A 26,633-nucleotide genomic window follows, 5' to 3' on the forward strand; every position below is an offset into this window, starting at 1 on the left:
ATAGTTGGACTGGATGATCTTTTAGGTCTTTTCTAACCTTGGTGATTCTATGATTCTATGATCACTGTGGTCCTTTTCAACCCAGACCATTCTATGATTCTATAATTCTTTGAAAAATTAGGAGTCCCTGAATGGTTATTAAGACTATGGGACATGGGGTAGAAGGTATTAGTCAGTGGGTCTGAGATGTCACAGTTAGCTTCCATCATGCCCCACCTCGCCAAGTGACAAAGATTATGTTCAGCTGTTAGACATGATGATGAGAATAATTTGCTATTACAATGGCTAGTTGCCTTGTATAAGCATACAGAACCAAATGAAAGCCCGTTCAGAATAGAATGTGGGATAATATGGAAAACCTACAAACATACATAAAGGAATTAGGAATGAAAGGGGTCATTTATGAGGAGGACTTCCAAAGTTCTGAACTAGTTAAATTCTCAGCTGGGCTAAGAGATCTAATCATGCAGCAAGACCCTTCTCTTCAGTATGGAATGCTAGTAGTTATTTTGAACCCTCTGGTAGCTAGAATTGCAACTGTCCAACAAGCAGTGCCAACAGTAGCTGACCTAGGAGAAATAGAACATCTAAGATCCCAGCAAAATCTGTGTCCTATAGAGACTTGGCTATAGTCCTAGAGAGACTTGACCTTGTAAATCAGCTTGAAGGGCTCCACCATCAGGACTGGTGAGAGTATCTTGCCAGCAAATGTAGAACAATTTAATAAAAGCAAGGATCAAACCCCAAAAGATAAACAACTGAATCATGTATTACTAAATTTATGGTGGTAACTGTAATCAATCAATTTTTTAAGCCTGTTCTGAAGGGAAAGCGTAAGTAGAATAGAGAGAGTCCCCAACCAGCCATGGAATTCAGGAGATGTCTCTGAATCTGAAACGAGAAGGCAGCAGCCCCAGGAGGCCCAGTTGGCTACTGCTGGGGCTTCTCTGGAACAAGGTCTGTGTCTAGATATATTAATGGCATAAAACAAGGGCCAAGGTCCTCCTAGAGTTTGGGTCTCCTTGGGCCGTATGTTGAACTGACAACATATTGGTTCTGAAAGAATATACATCAGATCATCACCCTAATAGATACTAGAGCCAAAACATCTATAATTTGTGGCAATTCATCATGATTTCTGGGCACGGGTATTGTTATAGGAAGGTTTGGAGGGAAATGACTTCAGTAACCCAAACTTCGTTGAAGTTAGATGTTGGGTGTCTATACTCCCTGGGAGTAGAAAGTTCCTATAGCCCCATCTCAGGAATGCATACTGGGTATAGGGACTGATTCTCCAAACTAATACTGGAGAGTTCAGGCTATGGATTAGAAGTACTGGTGTTTGGGTGGCGCAGTTGACTTTTGCAGGGTTATATAAAATCCAAATTAAAGGAAATGAAGTATGCTATTCCCAAACTGGGATGCTGAATAATCTCCTGCTCCCTGCCCCTGAGGACCTCAAGCCAGGGACCTATAAGGTAAAGTGGCCTTAGGAGGTACAGGTAGGACTGAAGTGGTGCAGCCTACTTGCTCTTTGGAGGAAGTTACTAGAAGAGGGGGAGTTGATAACTCTGCAAGTAATTGGTATGTGGATCTCAGAAATTATAACACAGACCTGGTTGTACATTTGCTTTACTCCCTTGAGGTCTGTGGCCCACAAGACCACCAGGAGCAATATCACTGAACTCCGATTTGTTCCATTGTCACTAAAGAGAATTCTGCTCTTCAACAGCACCCGGTGGTGGCCTTTCTTAAAGAAAAGAACTAGATATTCTGGAAGCATCTACCGAATACATCATGCAACATTTATGATCCTGCAATGACTACAAACCTTGCACGTGACCTTGCAACAACTACAAAGCCTGTACACACAAGTGAATGGATTTATGGACTTCTGTGTACTCAGTATAGGAACTACTGATTGTATATTTTGTACTTGAAGTGTATGGGCTCATTTCCAAATATGCCCAATCACTGTTCATGCTGTATTGGGGAGGAGTGTAGGGGGCTAGGTCATGGCTTGAACTGGTGACTAAGCACCTGGTAAAGGGGGTATGGATGGCAAATTCTCCACACCTGTGCTCCCCAAGTGACCAGAAAGGGTGGACACAAGATGGAGCCACGCTGGCCTCATGTTAGGCTTGACCACTGAAAGGAGAGTATCTCTTGGATCGAGGCTGCTTCCTGAGGAGTGCATGGTCTCTGCGTAGTCAGAGATCCCCTTTACCAGCTGGGTGAGTACAGCTCTTCTTCCTTTATCTTTTTGTATAAGAGTATTGGCCCACTTTGCCTGATATCACCAAGAACCCATGAGAAGCAAATTTTCTTCTTTGTAAACAGAACAATCATATAAAAAAACATTTCAAGACATTTAAAAGTAATAATAATAACAACCACTTAACACTGCCATCTGCTGAGCCAGAACAAAAATAATTTGACTTTGTGATTGAAAGACTTGTTTCAGTGACTACTACTGTACACCGCAAATACACATTAACCAATCAGCTGATGAAGTCTCACCATCTCCCCAAGTTTTGTTAATGACTTGCGAAAACTATCTCATATGGTCAGACTCAGTTCGCATGAGCAGCACTGCAGTCAGTTATGGGGCACAAGTAAAACCCAGCAGGGTCCAAACCAAATCTTAGTTCCACTGCAAGGCAAGCTTATACCATAAATTGCAGTGACTTGAAGATATAATTTTTTTTTTTTTTTTTTTAACCTCCACATACTGATTAAGGTAGTATTTGAATCACTACCAAAATATGCTGCAGAGGTTTCAGCTAACTTAAGGAAGAATGAGGAAATCAGTGTTTCCCGTATCCTTGAAAGTCATTTGCATTTCTACTTCTGGCAGCCCCTTATGAGAGTTGCTTACTATTTTTAATTTAAAAAACACAAATTTCCCCTTCCAGAGGTCCTCACAGGGATTCTTATATAAATAAGGAAGCCAGCTTGCTTTGTCATATACTGTTAAAATTGTAAACTAGTTGAGCATGAACAATAGAGAAGATGTGGGGTACCTGAACCGTAAGGACCATATTAACCCAAGGAGCCACATCCTAGAAACCATCATAGAAACTGAACTATTTGAAGCTGGAATACCTATGGCCTTTGGCACAACACGTGCAGAAGAAGTAAGGGTGGAGTTTGGGGCATAGAATGCGCATGGAATATTGTAATGAGCTTCTAGAAGAAATTGCAACAACCACCCCTTGTCTATGAATATGTACTTTTTTTTTTTTGTAAATGAAGGCTTTTCCCACCAAAGAATTCATTTGTCAGTGACTAACAGATAATTAAAGAGCATTTTGTTATTTTATGGAAACAGGACATCTGTTGAACCATTTTTTATTCATTCCTTTGCAGAAGTTGTTTCATTTTGTTTGGTTTTGCAATATTGAAATGAAGCCCAAAATAGATGGTGTCTTGTCAGTTACAAAGTCATTCAATCGAGTCCACTGTATTAATTATGGATTCTATACTGCCATGTAAATTACGGTTAAAATTCAAATGAATGAGAACAGCCAAATTAGTGCTTGAAATACGAATCTGAAAATAAGATTTCAACATACTTTTGTCAGACAATCAATCTCCAAAATCCATCTGTTTTTTCTTGTAGTGACTAGTAGGCAGTACACTGGTGTTTAATTGATGGATATAGTAAAACAACATATAAAAATATTTTCTGTAGAGTCATTTACAGATTTTTCTCTGCATTTCTTTGGGTTTCTCAGTTTATGCCTCTTCCTTGAACTTTCAGAAACTAGCCTTGGTCTTCAAAGATCTGTTTTGATTAAGATATTCTTTACTCTGCAGAAGTTAGGAAATGAATTCACCATGCCAAAAAAAAAAAATGTTGATCCCTAACACTAGAACCAATCAACTTAAAAAGACAAGCATCCCCCAAGCTCACGCCCTTGGGGGTACCTTTGTAGGTACCCCAGCTTTACTAACCATTGCAGATTCACTGAAATGTAAAAATTACCTTTCTATCCAATATGCGTGTACCTCTCCCTCATGCCCCATGCATTTCAAACATCTGACAGCTGTTTTATTTCAGGACAGTTAATCAACCTTTAGTATTTACTTATAGAAAACTATCTTCAAGAGAAGGTAACTAGACCAGAAAAATTTGCTTTAGGCAGAGACAATCACGAAGCAAAAATTAATGCTTTTGGTTTCTTTCCAGAATAAAAACGTAAGCCATTTGAGTACTCCAGAGTCACTGACACCAGTGGGTCCAATAAAAACAGCTTTTTATTTTTGAATGAAGTTTTACTCTACAGACTGTAAAGACACCCAACTGGTTGCATATTTATTTTAGGTCTAAGGTGCTTCAGAGAACAGGCTTATTCTGAGGAGGAAGGATTCTTATTGCAAAAAGCTTAAATTTCTGCAGCTTCCTGACCAAAGCTGCTGCTGGAAAGAAAGCCTGTGGTAGGCTATGCTCCTGTAGCATTTCTGTTGCAAATTAGAGAAATTTTGGAGGAGTGTTTTCAAGGGCACTGCACTCATCTGCCTCTCTTTTCACTAACATGCACATCAAATTTCCAATGGCCGAGTGGAAGCTATATAGTTCAAGTGCACGTTTTCTGAGAAAATGTTAACAATGGCTTATACAGCACTATGTAAAAATGAAAGCATTCATCTTTCTAATGCCATCCACCTCCCCTTACGCCACGTTTTTCTCTTTCTTACTTCATATTCACTGACTGCCTAAACCACTTCTCCGTTGGTCTGATAAAATAATTTGAGCATGACTGTAAAAATGTTTATTTTTAGACTCAAATAGGTAATTTTTTTTTTTGTTACTTTATACATTATTTTTTGTTACATTGTAGAACTAATGCTATACCTATAAGGTATTTCTGTAAAGGCAAGATTCACCATCCCATCTTTAATGCTCTTTCCTCATCTACTTCTGCACCAGACTGAAGACTCTCAAAATTACTTGCACAAACAAATGTTAGTTTGTTTTGTAAAAATAGGTACTTACTTCCAAAGTAACATATGTATAAAACAGTAAACGATCTCTAACCACTGCTGTCAAATCCTACCAAGCACATAATCTCTACATATGTACACAGACTACAGCTTTTGAACTCCACTATTTTCTTTTCTGCCTTCTTTACTTTTTCAATGCTGTTTACTCTCCATTCTCTTTTTACTTTATTTATTCTTTGAATATTTTTCTATTTGTTCTCTACCTCAATTAGAACTTCCTGAGAGCTAAACAATATTCGAATTTAGTTATTCATACTGCAGTAATTGTATGAATTTAAAACTTAGTGCTCTTTAAAACTGAATTTAAATGAATTTAAAACAAAGTGCTCTTATTCATAAATAACAGTAAGAATGGCCCTAGACTAAACTTTCAGGTTGACCTCCCCTAACATGGAGAAAGTTCTGATGTAGGTTTATAGGTGACCTTCCATACACATACAAGGAAAATCCATCACATTTTGAGACGAAGGATACATGGGAAAGACATAAAGTCCTAAAAATATATCAAGAACGAAGAAAAACAAGAAAATGCAGACTGCTGACAAGCGACTCGACAAATGCAGTGTTTTTTCTCGACTACTCACTCAGTGCTAGCAATGTCAGTAAGACTTGCTCAGGTATGACACATCAAGGCAGAAGGGGAAGATAATCTTCACACTCCATATGGTTTAATTTACCTGCATATGCAAATACATACATATTTCCTGACCATCACACACAACAATTGAGAAAGAAATAACAAGTCAAAGTTGGCCTTCATCTGTTCTCAAAAAATTGTACTAATCTCATTTTAATCCTTGTGTAATCAATGAATACTAAGATGTTATAATTACAAAATAAACAAGAGAGTTTAGCAAAGCAGATAACGATAACAAAAAGAGAATAGACAGAAAGCTTACCCCTATCCTGGGCTCACTTACAAATCTTCAGCAGAGAAGAAGATCTCCAGAAAAGATCTTTCCCCACTCGTACCCAGCTCTTAAATAGGTCTTCTGGCAGCACGGCTGAATTGCCTTCACCTGTGCTCCTCTGGCTGACTCACCGCTCGCCTCAGGTGATCAATCAGAGGTTCAGGCTGTGACTCACCAGTTCCCGTACAATCCTTCAATATTCTCACATACAGAAATGAAGGGTCTTATTTTTAGCATTTCTGATACAGAAAGTTAAACCAACGAGGGCTTAGGAGCCAACATCAATCAGTTCAAATGGAGAAGCCTTCAAGAAATTCTATTATGTATCATCATACTGCTTTCCCCTACCCTATAATAACAAGTGGCACAAAATGCTCTCCCCAAATAAGCATACTCATCCATCCACTTTATTCCCGAGAGCACAACAGTTATAACACTGTAGTTACTAACTTCCTCTTCAAAAGTTATGTTTCATTTCTGAGAACACATTATGGGTCTATAATGAACCTCAGTAAAATGTTCTTTATTGGATAACATTCAATTTTTAGAACTAAATAATTTCCTGCAGGTATGTAAGAAGAGACGTTTTGGAGACAAACTACCTTCATTATGTGGTAGATCACTCTTAAGTGATTCTTATTCACAGAAACTTCCTCAGCTATTCACAGATTATATTACTTCTCTGTAATGTAAGAAATGGTATCTTTTACTGTGGCACTGCTTGGCCTTTACTTATTTTGTTCAGTCGTTCAATTCTAATGAGCGAATTGGGAGCAATTCTACTCATTTCCTTTGAAAATTTCTTAGAATCAAGACAAGAATTCAGTCTTTCAGAGTGCCATTCAGTTTCAAGATTTTCTTTTGCTCATTTAACTGTGACAGACTGTCACAGTTATAGTCATTTTATCTTACACATTTCTAATCTACATATTTCTAACAAATTAAAAAAGTCAGGAGGAACAAGCATCTGTCCTCCAATGTCTCCTATGAACTGTTTTTTGTTACAATAAGCGAAACAGAACTTGTAATATGCCGAGAAGACAAAATATTTTATTGGATAGCAGATAAGCACTGCTTATGCATGCCCCAAAAATTAAATGATGTAGATTTCTAGTAGTTGTCTGCACACGATTCTGACTAGATTGTCTTTTCTTTTTCTCCATGGATTTTATTTTTTTTAATTGGCATGTATTTATTTGGCCATTCTCAGATTCAACGGAGAGTTTTTTTTCATGCTTTTTAAGACCTGGTATCAATTAATTTATCCATGCTCAGCTTCTCTACAATAAGTAGAGTAATTTATGATGAACTTTTGAGTAGTGTAGAAAAGTGAGGTTTTCTGAGAATAAATACTTCCAGTGAAAACCTGTATCATCTCGAAAGGTCACTCGTAATCAAGTCAAAGCACCAAGAAGTGGGACAAAAGGTACAAGCTGACCTATCAACAAAGATAGAAATGTAAAACACTGAATTAAATTCTCAAGATACAATTAGGAGATCAATGCAGCACATTTGGATTGTATTACTGATGTCAGTCAGCTCACCATAGTGCTCACAATTATTTCAGACCATTTAATGCCTTTTAGCAGATTATGCTAAACAGATAAAACTAAATCACTTTCCAAGATGACTTGAAATAAAAAATTGAATGTTTTAGTACTTTATCCCCTTACAGTTTTCTAGGGATATGTTAGACAGCTCAGTACTTCCATGCTTGAAGTGCTTTAAAGATTCCTATCAGCTGAGACGGAGTTGAATTTCTTCACAAGACCTGGTATAATGCTTTCTTTTGGCTTTAGGAAGACAACAATGTTGGTATCAGACTAAGGTTTTAGTAGTTGCTGAGTAGTGCTGTACAGAACAAAGGTTGTTCCAGTTTTTCAGCTTCTCATACTGTTCTGCCAGGGAGGGGGGGTCTGGGTAGAGGGAACAAGAAGGTAGGAGGGAACAGAACCAGGACAGCTGACCTACACTAGCAAAAGATATATTTCATACTATATGGCATCATGCTGAACTATAAAAACAGGGAGTTGGCTGGAGGTGCAGTTGCTGCTTCAGTATTGGTTGATGGGTGGTGAGCAATTGTGCTGTGCATCATCTATTTTACAAGTATGTATTATATACATATATTATCATAATTGCTATTATTTCTTTCCTTCTTTTCTGTCTTAGTAAATAGTTTCACATCTGAGTCTGTGCTTCAGATGCTGCAAATGGCACCCACTGCGTGGAGTAAATCAAACTGAACCTGAGAGAGCCCGGTCTGGCAGCACCGCCTGACTGAACTACAGAGAGACTGATTGGCACCCGCAGCATTCTGCAGGACAGAAGGTGAGCAGCCAGGAACTATGGGGAGCAATGAGTAAATCTTGAAATATTATAGAGAAAGTTTCCGAATCAACCTGTATTTACCTCAGCATTAGCTATTTTTCTTTAATGGATAAGCTGGAATGCACTGTGTTTCTGATAACTGGCTTTTATTTTGATGGGGAGCTTTGAGTCAGAATTGGCATAAAACTTTGGGATCTTGCAACTACTGCATATAAAACAGCTACCAAACTGCTATCTGTTTGGCTCAGGCAAATTAGTCAAGGAAGAAGGGCAAACTCTTCTGACTGTTACCCATCACCCTTCTCTCCTTCCTCCCCCACCACTGCCCCTTGGCGCAGGAAGCAGCTCCTGTCTGGACCCGATCCGCGACTCCAACCCCATCCCTGGCAAGAGAGAGGAAAATCGCAGTCCCCGGAGAGGGCCGCCGTGGCTGCGAGGCACCTGCAGCCCTGTGGCTGCAATCCATTTCCCTCCTATGGCTGCCGCTGTCTGCTCCCCACGGTTGCCCGGCTTCTGCCACCCGCGTGTAGTTTGGTTAAAGATGGACCAGAACCTATCCATTAGCCTTTTTTTAACTTGCAGAGAGAAATCCTGGAAAGGAAACCTAGGCAAATGGATGATGCTGTACTATAGAACGATTAACTCTCTTTCATCCCACTGATCAGGATTTTAAAAATATGACCATACATCACTCAAGACAAAGGTGCATGCTATCTTACTTTGAGTCAACATATGATTCTAGTATAGAATTCTGGAATACTGCCCAACTGATTTTTTAGTTCACTAATCCCTTCCATTGGCACATGTATCAGAAACTTAAAGGTCACAGAATCACAGAATCGTAGGGGTTGGAAGGGAGCTCCAGAGGTCATCGAGTCCAACCCCCCTGCCAAAGCAGGTTCCCTACAGCAGGTCACACAAGTAGGTGTCCAGGCAGGTCTAGAATATCTCCAGAGAAGGAGACTCCACAACCCCCCTGGGCAGCCTGTTCCAGTGCTCCGTCACCTCACCTAAAGAAGTTCTTGTGCATGTTTGTGCAGAACTTCCTATGCTGCAGTTTCCGGCTGTTTCCCCTTGTCCTGTCTCCACACACTGCTCAAAACAGTCCGGCCTCGCCATTCTACCTCCACACCTTAGATATTTATAGACCTGGATCAGGTCCCCTCTCAGTCTTCTTTTCTCAAGGCTGAACACACCCAGTTCACTCAGCTTTCTTCATAGGAGAGATGCTCCAGGCCCCTCACCATCTTTGTGGCCCTCCGCTGGACTCTTTCCAAGAGATCCCTGTCTGTTTTGTACTGGGGAGCCCAGAACTGGACACAGTGCTCCACAGGAGGCCTTACCAGGGCAGAGCAGAGGGGGAGGATCATCTCCCTCCACCAAGTCCTTGATGGAAGAATGATCTTGGGATGAAACAAAGTATTCTGATACTTTTAAGGGAACTGATATTCGTGTCTATAGCTGACAATATTCTGTTTCATAGAAAGAGCAAACTTTGGTAAGAGCAAAGAGCAAAACTTTGTTTTGCAAATGGGTACACAGGTACACAATACACTTGGGCTGTGTATCACGCACTAGCCATGTGGATGTGGTGTACAAATGCAAAAACCTTGCAGACCCTGAGAAGAATAAAAGCAGGAGAGTCTGTGATGGGTGAGAGAATGTTTTTCCCAATAGGCTTCAAAATCTTGCACTGTCTATCCATTTCCCAAGAGATGGTTCAGCACATAAAAAGCCATCTACCCTTACATTCAGTATTTAGGTAATTTTATTGGCTAATGAAATTAGACTTTGTTGATCTGGTCCACCTCAGTCTGTAATATGTATATTCCTAGTCAGTAATTGTCCTTGCTGTATTTCTCTATTACTCTTAATGCTTCTGGTTTCCTACAATGCTTTGCACTTTTACAGGTGTGTTCAATATTGATATATTTCTTTTGCTACGCCTCTCTTTATCAGCTGTCCAAAAATCTGAAATTATTAGCAAATATTTAATATTTTTTTTGGTGTACTGAAATACACATTTACTGAATCTTTCCCTTAGTCTCTGTATGAGCAGCTAGAAATTCCGGAGCCTGACTTTTGTCTCCTTTCTAGAGCTGCTATGGGATTACCATTTTCATGGATATATCCAAGAATTTTAGCTTCTGTTCAGGTACGCATGATATAGAACTAATAATCTCCTACCACAATGAGCAGAGGGCTAACATTATTTTCAAGAAAAAATACAGTTAATTTTTGCTCATATGTTTCATCCAAAGAATCCAATAAAGATCAGATACTTTTTCCCCAAGAGAAAAGGGTTTCAGACCTACTTTTTATAACAAAGGCAAGATGCCCTTAACTTTATCGTTTGCTTTTGGATCTCAAAACCTTGCCTTGTTTGTTATTTTTCTTTTAAGTTTCCAGACTTGCATTTCAAAAAGCTAGCTTGTCTCCCACTGTGTTCATTTCCCTCCTAGCTTAATTTCAAATTACAAAGGAGAGAGGGGAAAGGCAGAGAATACCAGGATTGTAGTTGCTTACAAGAGAAAAATATGATGCTGAATTCCTGGGGAAGAAAGTGAGTATTTCCAAGCTAAGGAATCTTAGGATTCTTGTTTGTCCCTGTGTATAAACTACTAATGTGATTTTTGTCTGAACAATACAGGATTAATGTCATTATCAGGTATTACCATGACAGTTGACAGAAGATGCTGACAGCAACAAGTTTAAACCAACAGTGAAAACCATCCCTTAGTTAAAGTCTGCATTAAGTTGTCTAAAAGGCCTGCGTCCTGTATTTACCCTTTATTTTTGAATGCTCAAATCAGCCTCAAGTTATCAGTGGTAATGCAGACTGACAGTCAGGAATCATAAAACCAGAATGTAAAAAGTTTCCAGCAAACCCAAACAGCTGGCAATCTCTGATTTCTATTTAAACATGCAGGCTGTTAATTTTTTCAAGCTGCAAAAAATACTCATGCTCATTGAGGACACTTCTGAAAGCAAGCATAATGCACAACATTTCAAAGCCACTTAAGGAAAAGATTAATTAAAAGAATTAAAAGTCTTTCCAGTCCAAATAAGTATTCTGTAAGCTAAATTTGGTATTCTCCAAGACTCTGCTGAAAATAATTTACTGGGGCCAGCAAAGTGCTGCACCCACAGGCCCACCACAAGTGAGTTGCTCCTCACAACCAGATTTTAACCAGCTGCACTTTAGCTCCACTGCCCCCTCATTCTGCTGCCTCATCTATCCATTTAGTCATGCAATTAATTATCACAGTCACAAATTAACTCCTGTGCCTACAGTCATTCCTGCAGATACAGTGCTTAGAAGTTATTAGTACAGTGTCTGTCCCATGGATTTAAATCTATAAGCCCAGATCATATTAATATTTTACTCAAATTGCAATAAGCATGTACGGTGCAGGGCGCTGTCACGTTTATTTGTGAATGTTATTTATTGCAATGAAAAAAGCTTTCTGTGATAAAAATGAGAAGTTAGTTAAGCTTATAGAAATGCTGATATCAGGAAAAGCTTTTTTCAAGCAAATGAATCACTGTTAAAGAAGGCTCTTTGGTGCTTAGATTTGCCATTAATTTAAATCTTAGAAGCAGAAGCTCCTGCAAGATTTTTCATATGCATTGTTTTATGACTCAATAAACGGAGTAAGACCAGAAAAATCTGAAAAAATAATACATCTTAAATAAATTATCTTGATGATCCTATCTGGATCCCCATCGAAATGATCTATGCCACTCAGACCACCACAGAACTCCATCAGACACTTCTGTCAGAAACTGCTTCATACCACCTCTATGTTTTGGGTTTTTTTCTCCTCATAGTGCAGGCATCCTTCTACTCAACATGCAAAGGAGTGTGTGTTAAATGCTTACATTACTGGAATCTAATTAAATTTGAAGTTTTTTTTTCATTTATAATCAAATTTCCAGAAGTACTGAAATTTTGCTTTCATACCTCTTTGATTTCTGAATTCCTCCCCTCTTAAAAATCCCAAACCAATTTTTTTCAAGGCAGGAATGCAGAATATGTTATCTTCTGTCCACTTCCCTGCAATATATTTTCAATTTAGGTTCTGTTCCTACAAATTACAACTAAAATGAGCTCCTAATGTTGGAAACCTACAGGGTGAGGATGGATGAAAGGTCAGGTATTCACAGCACTTACTGGTTGAAGCAAATAAATCAGCGAGCTCTCCTGGATAACTATCACTGGAAAAGGGGTGATATTTGTTGCATGAAAAAGTGTTTCCACTGATGCCATTGTTTGGTCAAAGCGTCCTCCAAGTCCACCCAAAGTCACAATCAAATCAATCTAAAAGACAAAACAAAAGTCACCAAGAGAATCAAGATACCTCCACAGATGATCTTTAGATCCTGAAAATCAAAAACTGAATCACTTTGATAAGAAAAAAAGTAACAAAAAAAATACATTGACTATACAAAAGCAGATCTAAAATACAGCCATTTTCTTTCATTACTAATGAATACCATTACGCAATTCTTGAAGTTGAGTATTTAATCTCAGTAAACTCACAGTCAACATGTGGTACTTTAATGAAGGACCTAATTGCTTTGCCTAACACAGAGACCAGTCCTAGCAGACAACTATCTGTTTAGCTCAACTGCATAGATAAGATATATCCCTTCACACCTTAGGATCTTATATCTGCAGATCTTCAAAATTGCTTCAGATCATTCTCACAGTCTACAGAGAAGATAAATCATTGGTACGCTGTATGCCATTCTTGCTCCCTCTGCAGAACATGTTAGCATACAAACTCACACACAGGCTGGCTCTCCTCAAGACTAATTGCACTACTGCTCAGAAGAGATTGCATGCGCCCTGCAACTGCCGTATCTCCCAGGTGTTGCTGCTAGGGACAGAAGCAATCCTTGATTGAGCCCCAGGCCATGGAGTCAGCCAGCAATTTTGAGTCTCAAACACCTCATAAAGCCTCTGTACACTCTTTACTTCTTACAAGCAGAGAGGGAACATTTAAGAGCTTTTAGTTCCTCAGATAGAAAATCACTGAGTGCAAAATATTTTTATTACTTCCACCATGCAGGTCAAGTACATTCAGTAACTGTAATTTCAAAAGCTACCATTTAGTAAGTAGTATGCAGAGCCCAAACACATTGCAGCTCTAAAGCTTCTAGAAGCTCCAATGACAATAGCCATCTGGTGAAGTTTTCTGCTTTACAAGGCCTAAGCCTATGGCCACTCTGAGGGGCAGGGAATAATGCATATGTATACTTCCACATTTTGAAGTGTAATATAAGTTGCAGTGGGATTGCCAGGTCACAGCCTGAACCATCGACTGAGCACCAGATGAGAAGATGTGGCTAACCTAGTGAGCTCAGGTGCAAGCAAGGCACCTGACTGACAGGAAGGGATGGAGCCTGGATCCATCCCTTCACCCCTCATTTAAGGGGTAGCAGCGTTTCTCTGAATAGAGATTGTACTCAAGAGCTGTTATTGGTTGTTGGATGGGATGAACAATTTTTTTTTCTTCTTTATTACTTTATTAAATGCTATTGCTCCATAGCATTTGTATCCTTGGAAAGCACTCTCATCACCTTCTTTTGCGTAAGTGATACAGAAATCCTACTCCTTATTCAGCAGCAATTGCAGTGATCTTGGGAGCTGGTAATAAATGTAAGAAAATAAAACCAATGTATCATGGAATAGATCTGTTGAAAATAATGGCTTGAGAGGGATGGGACCTTAAAGATCATCTAGTTCCAACCTCTCTGCCATGGGCAGAGTTGCTAACAGCTAGATCAGGCTGCCCAGTGCCCTATGCATCCTGGTCTTGAACACCACCATGGAGGGGTATACACAACTTCTCTGTTCAATCTGTTCCATTGCCTCACCACCTCCTAAGTAGAAGAAGGGGTAAATGAAATCTCTTATCCTGCTTGCCACCCCTCTTTTGATGCAGCCCAAGATGCAGTTGGCCCTCTGGACTGCAATCACATGCTGCTGGCTCACGTTCAGCTTTCCATCTGCCAGGACCTCCAAGTCCTTCTCGAGTCCAGGTAGATGACCTTAGTTCCTCTTCCTTTGTCTACTGATGCCATCATTTCATCATATAACGACACCAGATTAGTCAGACACAATTTGCCCTTGGTAAAGCAATGATGGCTGTCACAGATCACTTTCTTATCTTGCATGTGCCTTAACATAGCTTCCAGGAGAATCTGTTCCATGATTTTCCCAGGAACAGATGTGAGGATCCCCAGCCTCTAGTTCCCTTTCTCCCTTTCTTAAAAACAGGAGTGATGTTTCCCCTTTTCTGGTCACAAGGGACTTCACATGAAGGCCACGATTTTTCAAATATGATGCAGAATGGCTTGCCAAGTACATCAACTAATTCCTTCAGGACCCTGGGATGCATATCATAAGGCCCCATAGACTTGTACAAACACATTGGTAAAAACTGAGGTTTGTGGTTGTGGTATGTTTGGAGAAGAATAAAAAAGATACTGTAAAAGGAAATGTAGCTATTATTCTGGTTTCTTTGTTCCTGTAAAATAGAAAAATATGTCTGTGACAGGTATGGAAACAAAACCAGCTAGAGCACCCCAGGAATGGGCAGAGAGAAAAGCTGAATTCTACGCTTGGGTGACAGCAGACAGTTTGCGTTTCACTGCAGAGTCCAGGAGGCAGTGATGGACATCCAGATATTTTGGGACATAAAATCTCTGCTGGAAGGTTTAGGATACACAATTTGTTTATTTATTTAACAAACAGACAAAGAGGCTTACTCCAGCAAAACCTCAACAGATTTTTCATCTTAAAGCTATCACCTCCATTCAAAAAAAGCAAATCTGCAAGCTAACAAAACAATCTGCTTCTTCCCTGCAATCCCTGATTCTCATTCCACCAAGCACTAAGGAAACTGGACAGAATGTGAATGCACATGCACGAATCTTTGTAATCCCACAGAATAAGAAAAAGTGAAAACCCAAGCACAGAGCATTTATAGATTTGCCCACTACTGAGGAAAGGCCATTCATTTTCCCCGTATGAGGCTAGAGAATTATACCCAGCTCCTGCCCAGCAGGTAGCACTTGACTAACACACTGCACTTCAATTGAAATATCCATAATTCACTTAAATGTCCTGTAAAAAGTCCTTTTACCCCTTTTTGTTTTCACACAGTGCTATTCATTTCCAGAGAAAAGGTGATAATAACTGCTAAGAATATCAAGATCCTAGCAAGAACAAGTGTAAAGTGGGCTGCATTCTATTAAGATTTTATAAAGCCTGACTTAAATTCCTTCTACAGCATTTTTAGTGCAATCAAGCTTCATTTCATAAAGAGTTGAAGTTCTAATCATGGGATTTGTCATCTTTAAATTAAATTTATACATCAGCATCTTTTGAAATGGCTTTAGGCGTTGCAGTGGGGCTGTTAAAGGAAAAGAGAAGCACAAAGAAACACTCTGCACGTGGCACTTTGGATTCTTCTTCCTTCCTTTCTTTCTTCTGCCTTAGGGTATAATTTAGAGCAGGCTGTAACCTTGAGGTTACTGAGGGTGCCATCACATCAGTGTGAGGCTGCTCAGCTCCCTGCTTCCATTTCCACAGAGACTACAAAAATACACAATTTGCTATAAATTGTCTGCTGGCTTGCTAAACACTCTTTTTCCATGGAAAACGGGCTCAGCAAACATCTCTCTTTCTGGTATGGGTGGATTAAATGAGAAGACTTTACTTACAAAAGTGATGGACAAGTTATTTAAGGAGAAGGGTGAAAGGACAGAAGAAGCTGGGAACTGCCTCAGGTATGTGAAAAGAACTTCATATCCTGCTTTGTAACACAAGCATCACCACGCCATCCAAGAGCAAAGCCTCAAAGCACAAACTGACAGCAAAGGATGCCCACTCTTTTTAAAACTGTGCTCCTTATATCAGATAAGAAACTTATATCAGATAAGAAATCAGTAGCACTGGAACAAACAACAAGAAAGACCATCCTAAAGGAAAGAGGGAAGGCAAGAACAACATGTCATGAAAGCTCTGGAGCCATAAACCTTTCTCCCCGTGAGACCAAGAAGACCATCCACTGCTATTATCCCATATATTTCTATGCCAATTACAGATCAGATACTGCATTTGAACACCACTTCTTATCACCTCCACACTTCATTGGTATCTTGTCATCTTCATTACTTCATTTCCTAACATTCAAAAGTCTACTGCTTTAATACAAAATACTGGAGGGAGATGAAAGAGAACAAATTTATTGTAGCAGCATGCATATATTGAAGCATATTTTATGCTGAAAAGTAAACACTTAAATAGTGGTGTGAATGTTGTATTTACTATTCAGTTTGACACTATAAAGGATGCACATACCAACATGAGCTATCACCTTGGAACCCAAGCCTGACAGGACAGTATTAAATGACTGTTTGAATGATTAAAAGAGAGAAAAAGGAAGCAAGAAAGAGAGCCTTCCTCATCAACCTACAGATATCCTTGGATCAATAGAATGCTGCTGGAATCTATGGTGGTGATTACATCCTGCTTTTTATAAAGAACTCTCACTTTTACTTCCCGTCTTTTTGCTATCACTCACCTTCCCTTTCCTATCTCCCTAACTATGAATTTATAGTAAACTGGGAGAACATTTGCCCTATTTTTGCATCTCCATCTCACTCCAGGTATACAATACAAATCACCTTTACTCCACTAATTGGAGCAAGGCAATTGGCTTTCTAGTGTCTTACACGAAAGGCATGGCAATTATTTCCTACAGGGATGATATACACAGTTACATAGCAGTGTCTGCACTTTGCTTAGATGGGATCCTCTTCTCTAGCAGCAGTTTGCTTGTTGCTTTGGTCATCTGACTCCTCAGGAAACAAGAGCCTGTCAGCTAGAGGCTGTCATCCTGTCTGTGGGTCTGAGATGGTATCCTACCATCTACTACTTCTGTCACAGCGGGAGCACTGTGTGGACTTCCAAGGATTGCCAGGCTGCCTCAAACTATTTGTAAAGAGATGAACTGCTGTATGACCCATCTCCTTCCTTTTGGCCAAGACTCAGAACTTATGGCTGAGGATCGGGATAAGCTGAAGGCTACCAGAGACCTCGGGGCTGCAGAGTACATGAGGGCTTGGGCTGCAGGCTGAATCACTTCTGTTGAGCACCATCCACTTCTCATAACATTCTACTTTGCAACAACGTCACTACTTGCCTACTTCCACCCCTACATTCCCATTCTAGACAAGAAAAAAACGAAAAAGAAAAACCCACAATGGCTTCAAAAGATTTAACTAATATTACAATTTCACTGTGTCTTTTGATTATTCAAATGCCCAAAGGTACAAAAATTGGAAAAATATAATGGGAGAAAAAAAAAAGAGTGCTCTATGCAGTGCTTAGGTTAAATAAGTTTCCTTGAACAGGAAATTCCCACAAATCCATCATTTATTCTTGACAAGATTCTCAGACAAATAGTAAGATATCATACTGAGTCGAAAAAATTGCACTGGCTATTGTAATCTTCAAACCTTTTTTTTTAATACGCTTAATTATAAAAATAAACCTACATCCCATTATCTAAATGTAATTTCCTGAAAACACTCATGTTACAAAGAAGACATTTCCTAACATTACAGTGCTTATGTATTAAACAAAACAAGAACCGAAAAAATGTTATTTATGAACATTTCCAGCAACAAAATGGGCTCTTGGTCCTCAAGCTGCAGACAAATTCTCTGTGTCAAAACCCATGGCTCCTCAAAATTTCCTTCTAGAGCTTCATTAGCAAGGCTTGGTCAGCACAAGTGCAGCAGACTTTGAGAATACCAGTGTACTAATGCAGCCCAGCCACCTTCCCAGCATGGAGACCTTTCCATCAGGAGCAGCTGCTATCAGAAAAGCAGAACAAGCTGTGCTGTTGAAGGCAGAGGAGCTGGACTGATTTAAAATTTGGTAGCAAAAAAGAAAAATCACAATTCCTGTTATAAACAGGAAAAACTTGGAGATTACAAGAGGAAGAGTAAACCACTCCTAGTAACCTCATGTTTTATGTTTCAAACCTATTTATTCTTTGACTAAACTGAGATACTGGCGAATTGTCAAAAGCCTTGGATAATGAGTGTATCTCTGACCTCTCTATCCCCTAAATTGCCCTAACAAACTGTAGTTTTCTCTTTTGCTCTTTCTGTCACCGAAATTTGACATGAGGTTTAGCTTTGTTTCAACAAGCAGAAACCAATGTATTCTATATATATATATATCACTACGCTCATGCCTTTTTCTGTTAACTCATCTTCACAGATCAAATACAAGCCTGGAAGAGAATACAAAAGTAGTGTAAAAAAGGTTCACAGTATATATGATGTCATGTGCTCCTGCTGACATCCATTTCACATAAAATTCTTTAACACAAATTCAGTGTGTCTTGATGTCCACAGCTACAGTTGAACATGAAAAAAGCCTGGTCTACCTGTTCCCTAGAATTAGGGCATTTCTGATATCCTTAATTGCAGGATATGTACCTTGCTACCTTCGCACTATGGAGCCTTAAAATATTTCACAGTAGGTAGGAAGGGTTAGATGCTGCCATTCTAGAAAGTGGATTTGGTCCTTAGAGTTGAAATGGTCAGTGCTCAAGGATATGTCTTTCTATCCTCCAGACAGATTTACCCCTGTTGAAAGTTATTATAAAATTCTACATCTTGGAAGTATGAATTAATAGTATCTTCAGACTTGGTTGTTTCTGCCAAAGAGGTTAATGAAGAGAATTTTACTATTAATAACTATTAATAATTTAATAGTATTAAAATCTTTTGATACAGCACTTGACAGCATGTAAACCTTATACAAATGTTTTTAACTTCCCTTAAAATATGTATCATTTGCATTTTCTGTTCTTGTGGGAGGTGAGGCATTAAGAAGAAATGTGCCACCAGACACAAACAGGTTTACTCTTAGCCCTGCACTGTAATTGCATTTGAAGATAGATTTTTTTCATTTTTCATATTGACACTGATGCTTTGATCAATTGAAATATAGTCATATTAAACCACTAAAATGCAATTAGTTTTCAATAAAATCAACTTTTTATATCTTCAGCTCATATAAGCAAATGAGTTGCTTTAACTTTCAAGCAGAAAAGATAATAGAAGTTAAACATGAAGTAGTCCTGGAGCTTAGCTTTAAGACTGAATGGTAGTTTAGGTGAAACAGAGTGCAGAGTTTGTAACTCTGAGATGAAGATAATGGCTTAAACTTACCATTACGTTACGCAGATTCTCCTGGGGATTGCATAATTGATAAATGAATGAAGAATGATGAATGAATGAATGAATGAATTTTTCTTAATGAAGAATGCTGCTGCAACCGCCTGGGAGTGAGACTGGGGAGTGTTAGGGCAAGATCACCATATGAAGATTGGGAACTGGAAGATTATCCCCGACTGTGCTGCTGGCACACTGGGAGACTGCAGAAGTTGTTTCTACACCTCTGCTTCCCGATCCACAGAACAGGTTTCACTTTTTATCTCACTTTCAATGTAAGATCTGTTCATCTCTAAAAAGAATACTGTAAGCAAATCTGTCTTTTTTGCCAGTTCAGATAGTGTTTTGTAATAGTTTGTGTTACATAAGAGAAAGCTAAGAACATAACACAGTTACTGAAATTATTGAAAATAAGTTTATTTGAAGGTCTTGTAACAAAGAAACAAAAACTATGTCACATAAACATAGAATGAATAGGATACTGATTAAAGCAATAAAACAAAAAATGCATACATAAGATTGAATAGACAATTAACGGTAGAAGAAACAAATGTCAGAAAACAGAGCTACTGAGACATTAAAAACAAAACAAAACACACACACAAAAAAAAAAGAGCACAGAAGGAAGATATGCTGTCAGAAAAATTGTGGTACATATACAACCTACATGCATGCATGTGTTCACCCGTACTCACAGTCATACAGAAAGCAATACATGTAGGTTGTTCTGTAAGTAATGCCTCCCATTTATTTCCATGGAAACTACAACAGATACAAAGAGCACACAAGAATAAAATTTGATAGAACAAATTCTCAGCTACAAAACACTATTTTTCAACATAGTCATCGCCATAAGTTATGCATGTTTTGCCAGCAATGAACAGGCATTGCATGCCTGCTGCACTAATAAAAATGTTCACTGGCCATCTGGAATGAGAAGTGTAATTCACACTGCTGTTGCCACTGCTGAAATGCACCTCCCACCATCTCACTATGCAAATATCCTCTGTTTGGTCTCCACAAATGTTCAGCAAATGTCAGTGCATGTAAATGAGCACAATTTTTTCTGCATGGAGGAATTCAGTTCCACACCTTTGCTTCATATACACTTCCATGTCAGACACCATCTTGTCAGACTGCCCCCCTGCTGCCATCTGTTGCACAGCAACGAAATGGAGTATTGGCTCAACACCTACTGCCACACCACAAACATCCACCTATGACATCATAAACCAACATAATAAAGTGAGAGGCAGTATTTTCAGAACAGCCCTTGTATAACAGCCTTTATGTTAGTTCATGGTACTTCACTGCCTCACCACCCATCCAGCACAATTCAGATCACGAATGAATTAGCACTGTGAAAGGGAAAACTAGGACTGATTCTAACTTTCATAAATGCAGGGTACTGCTTGTTCAAACATTCATTGCCGTGAGTATAAATGTACACAGGTGACTCAGGTATTGTAAAGTGATCCTAAAACTGCTTCCTTGCACATCTTGGCTAACCAACCAAAATATGATACTGCATTTCGTAATGGAAATCAGAAATGAATGACTTTGAGGACTCAGACACTTTCTAAGAGTTTTTCTTTAAGAAAGGGAAGAAGTAATGATGAACTTGGCAAATTAGAACTTCGCTGTCTTTTAGAAGATAGCATTACCACTGTTCATTATCAATCAAGCAGTTCAAGAACTAACAAGGTGTTTTTTCCTACCAGATCTGAGTAAACTGTCAACTCCAGTTGTACTCTTCCTTGTGGTAAAAGCATTTTTAAGGCTTCTTCCCAAACTGAATTCTCCAGTAACTAGTGAAATCTGAACTCACTTTGCAGCCTTCTCTTCTTAGGGGATACAGAGCATCTCTCTCACCTCGTCTCCCTCTCAAGTGACCACATGCAAGAATGCTGTACAACGTAATTACCTTTCAACATGCTGTTCCTCTGTTCACATTTGTTCACAAGTGATCTGGGTGAGTGGGAATGAAGAGGAAAAGGAGAACAGATGTGCAGAAATGGAAAACAAACCATCAGAACTTAATTTGTTTGGAACAAAACATTCCCCCATAAACTCCCAAACACTCAAAAACCTCCTCAACAGAGGTGACTAATAGACCAGAGCAAAAATTCTATCTATCCAGTGTAGCAAATAAATGATACCTTACTTTCTAACGAACTGAAGAACATCAGTTTCAAATATTTCAGCGTCTTGCAATGGAATTTCATCCAGAGAAACTATGTCACTGGATATAGGTCCACAGTAAGCGCTGATTTAACTTAATTTCCTAGCTTAACATATTGCTACCCAGAAAGAGCAGCAAACACAGCACAACTAAAATCTTTTTCTTTCCTTTTTTTTTTTTTAATTTTAAAATACATTTATTTGTTTAATTTTAATACTGAAGAGATAGTTTCCTTGTCTAGTAATTTCAAGTATAAATTATTGGGAAACAGGCTTGTAGTGTAGTGTATCTGAATAAGACAATAGGTAAAAATCAGAGCTGCAGAAATACAATTTCATTCACCTGGAACTAGAAAAACATATTCCACCTAGGTAATATTCTAAGCTAAAAGCTTTTATGATATTTTTTCCCGAAGGAGAAAAAAATCCACATTCTAACATGCAAGTTTGTATCTCAAGCCGTAAATGCAGATGCAGGTGAATAACTTCTTTCTCCACTTCTAGACCCTGAACCAACTATGGTTGATACAACACTTGCAGCAGACTTTGTGGATGTTCTGACCCCTGTTACAGACCCAGTGCCTGCTCCAGGCCCTGAAATGGATCCTGTGGTTGCACCAATTCTTGTGAATGGGCCTTGCGGTTGCCTAATCCTTCTGACAGGCCCTGACAAGACCCACAGTTCAACCAGAGAACAAGCCAGTGCCAGTATCATTTGCCCTTATAAACAAAAGGAAGTAATGTCTAGAAAAGTCAGATCATTTAATAAGGAGAGAAATTCCTACAAAGACAGAAGAAGATGAAGATGAAAAAGGGGCATCACAAGAATGGGAGAAGGAAGGAGACGCAGAACTCATAAAAGAGACAGAAACCATCTGTCCCTAAAACTGAGTGAGATATGAAATATGTGAAAAGATTACAGTATTGTCCAGATGAACATGTTGTCACCTGGCTGCTCCAGTGCTAGGATAATGGGGCTAACGACCTGGATTTAATTGGCAGTGAAGCCAGGCAGCTAGGCTATCTTTCTAGGGAAGGTGGCACTGACAAAGTGACTGGAAAAGCGATACAATCCTTCACTCTATGGTGGTGGCCTTGTAAGCTGTGAAGAAAAGATAGCCCTTCAAAGAAAATCTTCAATGTTACCCAGGCAAATGGACCACCATGGAGAAAAGTATCCAGTATTTGCGGGAATTACCTGTGATAGAGATGGTGTATGATACTAACCTGGATGATAATATGCCATCTCAATATACAGATAAAGTCAAATGCACGCAATTTATGTGGCAGAGAGTTTTATGGAGTGCACCCATCATTGCATGCCAGCATCTTGGCATGAGTGATCTGGAAAGATAACAAACAACCAACGGTAGATGAAGTGGCTAGTCTACTTTGACAATATGAGGAAAATCTCGCTTCTTCCTACAGGTCTGTGTCTCAGCTGAGGAGAAACTGGTTCAATGACTTCAGAGAGGTGCCTGAGAAACTCTCCTATCTTCATCTATACTAATGGCAGAAAAAATAACTAATGATTAACAGTGTGTACTGGACACTGTGCAACAGCACTCTGAATCATAGAATCATAGAATCACAAAGTTGGAAATGACCTATAAGATCATCCAGTCCAACCATCTCCTCATCACCATTGCCACCACAAGCACTAAACCACGTCACGCAGCACGTCATCCAGCTGTCTCTTGAACACTCCAGGGACGGCAACTCCAAACTCCAAACAGATCTTTTCAGGCTTAGCGCACTGCTTTTTCTATAAAGGTTCTCTTGAATTTCAGGGGAACCTTTTGCAGAAGGAGATATTACTCACCATATGTAATGCTGACACAATAAGGTTCTCCTTCCCATCTCATCTTTGGGAGGAAATCAAGGAGATATGAACATTAAGGCTCAGCATGCCAAGACTTGAGAACATATTCCTAAGGTAGGGCTCTTACTTTGAACATCAGAGAGTCACAACTTTCTTCTGCATTTTGACTTGTTCGTTAACAAAAACCAATAGAAGTAGCCTTTTATGAAAACCAACAGTTGTGCATTGACACACTCCGTAATTCTATTCAGCAGAATCATCAATGTTTACAATGTGTGCCGAGAATATGGCAAAACCTCAGAATGGCTATTGAAAATATTGCTTCATTTCAGTGCAAACATAAAAAATAATTCTAAGTATGTTGAGATGAACAGTAGATACAAATAAGAAGAGACAAAGTTGTGTCTTTACCTGGAGGCCCTTCTCTTCTATCTTTTTCTGGAGTATCTGAAGGCACTTGGTGAAGTCTGTTAAATCTTGATCCATGGTCTCAATTAACTCACATCCCTAGTGAGTAAACAGCAAAACAGAGAGAGAAAAATAAATTAAACTTACCGCATTTTTCAGTTTTGAGAACTAATGCTATCTCTGCTGAAGTTAACTGCAGTTAGCAGCTCTTCAAGTCTTTGCGTGGAGATGGAGAATTAAGTAAGAGACTGCTACCCTTATAAAGACCGAAGACCCTAGATCCCAGCTGACCAAATTATGACGATCTAGATTTTTTACAGGCATAGGAACAGATATTCCAAACCCATAGAGAACATTCCTAGATGTGGATAAACATGTTCTACATTATGGGTGTCCAACATCTTGACTTGCCTGGGCCACACTGAATGAAAAGGAATTGTCTTGGGCTGCATACAAAATACATACTATACATACCATAGTTCATGTATAACAGTAACAAAACTTTGTGGTTTTTTTAAAGCATTTTCTCTTGAAACATATAAAAAAGAGGGCATCAAAAACAAAAATTAGTAGAATATCTGACCCTGTTTTTGTGAAACTAATGCATCAGTGTCTTGTTACAATTCTTCACAAATTATCAAGATGCTCATCAGAGATTTTTGAACTAATTTTACTCTTCCTGTGCTTCATTCTTGAAAACAGTTGTTCACAAACATACATCCTGATAAAAAGTGTTGACATAGCATGATTTTGAAATGAAGGATATCTTTCTCCAGCAAGACAGGCTTTATAGAAGTCTAGTGAAGAGACATGACCAAATTTTTCTCTGAGCTGAATGTTTAATTGCAACTCTATACATTCCACTTGAAAATTCACAGGTAATGTATTTACGTCAACATAATTCATGGAGTCATGAATTTTCCAAAAAAAAAAAAAAAAGATGATTTTTTCAGAAACCTTGAAATGAATTTTCAAATTCCTTTATCAAAATGGAAAGCAAGACTGCATATTTTTCACAGTTACAGGAGTGTGTTCAGCCAATGTATCAAAATGAATAAAATTATTTTCTGTAACTTGAGCTTGCCATCATTTAAGATTAATTTTGAATGCTATAATGGCCTGATATACAGCTCAGATAAGTTGATTTTCTCCTTGAAGTTCGATGTCTAACTCGTTTAAATAGAGTGATCAAATCCACCAAAAATGCTAATGAATATGAGCTATTTTTCATCCTCAAGTTCTGGCACAGATTTTCCTTTTGATTCCACAATTACCTTAATTTCAGTTTGCAAATCATAAATTTCTTTTAACATTTTACCCACAGTTAGCAACCTTACTTTGGAAAAGTAAATAATGTCCCCATAAACAGCATCTCTACTTCTAAGGAACTCCTGGAACTGGTGATGATTCAATCACTTGGACTTTATGAAACTCACAGCTTTGACAATCATTTGCATGATATTATTCATTTTTAAAGCTCTCGAACATAAATTTTCTTGATGTAAGATGCAGAGATATTTCATCAAATGCAAGACGCTGGTGGCAACTACCTCATTTTCTGTTAGTTATTTAAGTTCCTCTTTTTTTTACCAACCATTGCCAGGGCACCACAGGCACGCACACATGTAGGTAGGCTGAAATGTTATCATCAGCAATCAATGTTTTTTACTCATTAAGTGGCACAAGTGTACATAACAGGCAAGACACGTAGGTTTTAATTCAACAGAGTGTGTATGGCAGGCACAAAAGGTGGAGTTAGCACTGCACTAATGCACTTTCTGTTGTCACCTATGCAGTCTGTACTCAAGCTACATGAAACTGATTCATGAAAAACATTAAAAAAAATCACATATCAAGGTTAAAAATTTACAATCTTGTGGGATTGCATTATTAGTTGTCCAGAGACAAATGCAGTTTGTGGGATGTGGGTTGGACAAGACTGTTCTGCAGTGTTCTGTTGGATAGACAAAATCAGATATGGAAAGCTCAGGGTTATACAGTACTTCCAGGATCAAGTTCCAGAAAAAAAAATCCTCACTCTTGTCCTACAGTTACTACATGTCTGGTACTTATATTGATTTGTGCATAAATGTATGTATAAAAAAGTGCTCAAGTTTCCCAGAATCAGCGAAGTTGTGAATTTACAGTGATTATAAAACAGTCACCTTGCAGTGGGTCATAAAATTGTGGAATCATGGAATGACCTGCATTGAAAAGGACCTCAAAGGACATCTAGTTTCAACCCCCTGCCACAGACAGAGCTGCCAACCAGCAGACCAGGCTGCCCAGAGCCACATCCAGCCTGGCCTTGAATGCCTGCAGGGATGGGGCATCCACAGCCTCCTTGGGCAACCTGTTCCAGTGCCTCACCACCCTCGGGGTGAAAAACTTCCTCCTAATATCCAGCCTAAACCTCCCCTGTCTCAGTTTAAAACCATTCCCCTTGTCCTGTCACCGTCCACCTTCACAAACAGCCGTTCCCCCTCCAGTTTATATGCTCCCTTCAAGTACTGGAAGGCCACAATGAAGTCTCCCCTGAGCCTTCCCTTCTCCAAGCTTAACAAACCCAGTTCCATCAACCCTTCCCCATAGGAGAGGTGCTCCAGCCCTCCACCTAGCCCATGGAGTTATATACATTCAGTTTCATGAGGAAGTCTAAGATTTGTTCCACTGTTACTATGAGTCAGAATCCACTCCTCTCACCC

The 26,633-nt window shown here is 39.0% G+C and overlaps 1 protein-coding gene and 2 long non-coding RNA genes across 4 annotated transcripts in view; 1 reads left to right on the forward strand and 2 right to left on the reverse strand.

The window, feature by feature from the left end:
* Positions 1 to 26,633, forward strand: part of LOC128087815 (uncharacterized) — a 150,925-nt gene that overhangs the window by 98,841 nt on the left and 25,451 nt on the right. The gene's annotated exons all lie outside the window — the stretch shown is intronic.
* TPK1 (thiamin pyrophosphokinase 1) overlaps positions 1 to 26,633 on the reverse strand; it is a 200,321-nt gene that overhangs the window by 87,101 nt on the left and 86,587 nt on the right. The window contains 2 exon segments of the mRNA XM_052697696.1: positions 12,424 to 12,570; positions 23,932 to 24,027. Coding sequence (XP_052553656.1) covers positions 12,424 to 12,570; positions 23,932 to 24,027 — 243 coding nt within the window.
* LOC128087813 (uncharacterized) lies at positions 19,914 to 23,414 on the reverse strand. Its single transcript, XR_008210025.1, has 3 exons — positions 22,926 to 23,414; positions 21,442 to 21,485; positions 19,914 to 20,279 (listed from the first exon to the last, which is right to left on the reverse strand). It is a non-coding gene; the product is annotated as an uncharacterized LOC128087813 (long non-coding RNA).

The sequence above is a fragment of the Tympanuchus pallidicinctus genome, unplaced genomic scaffold, assembly GCF_026119805.1.
Source record: "Tympanuchus pallidicinctus isolate F22 unplaced genomic scaffold, pur_lepc_1.0 scaffold31, whole genome shotgun sequence".
NCBI classification, from domain to species: Eukaryota; Metazoa; Chordata; class Aves; order Galliformes; family Phasianidae; genus Tympanuchus; species Tympanuchus pallidicinctus.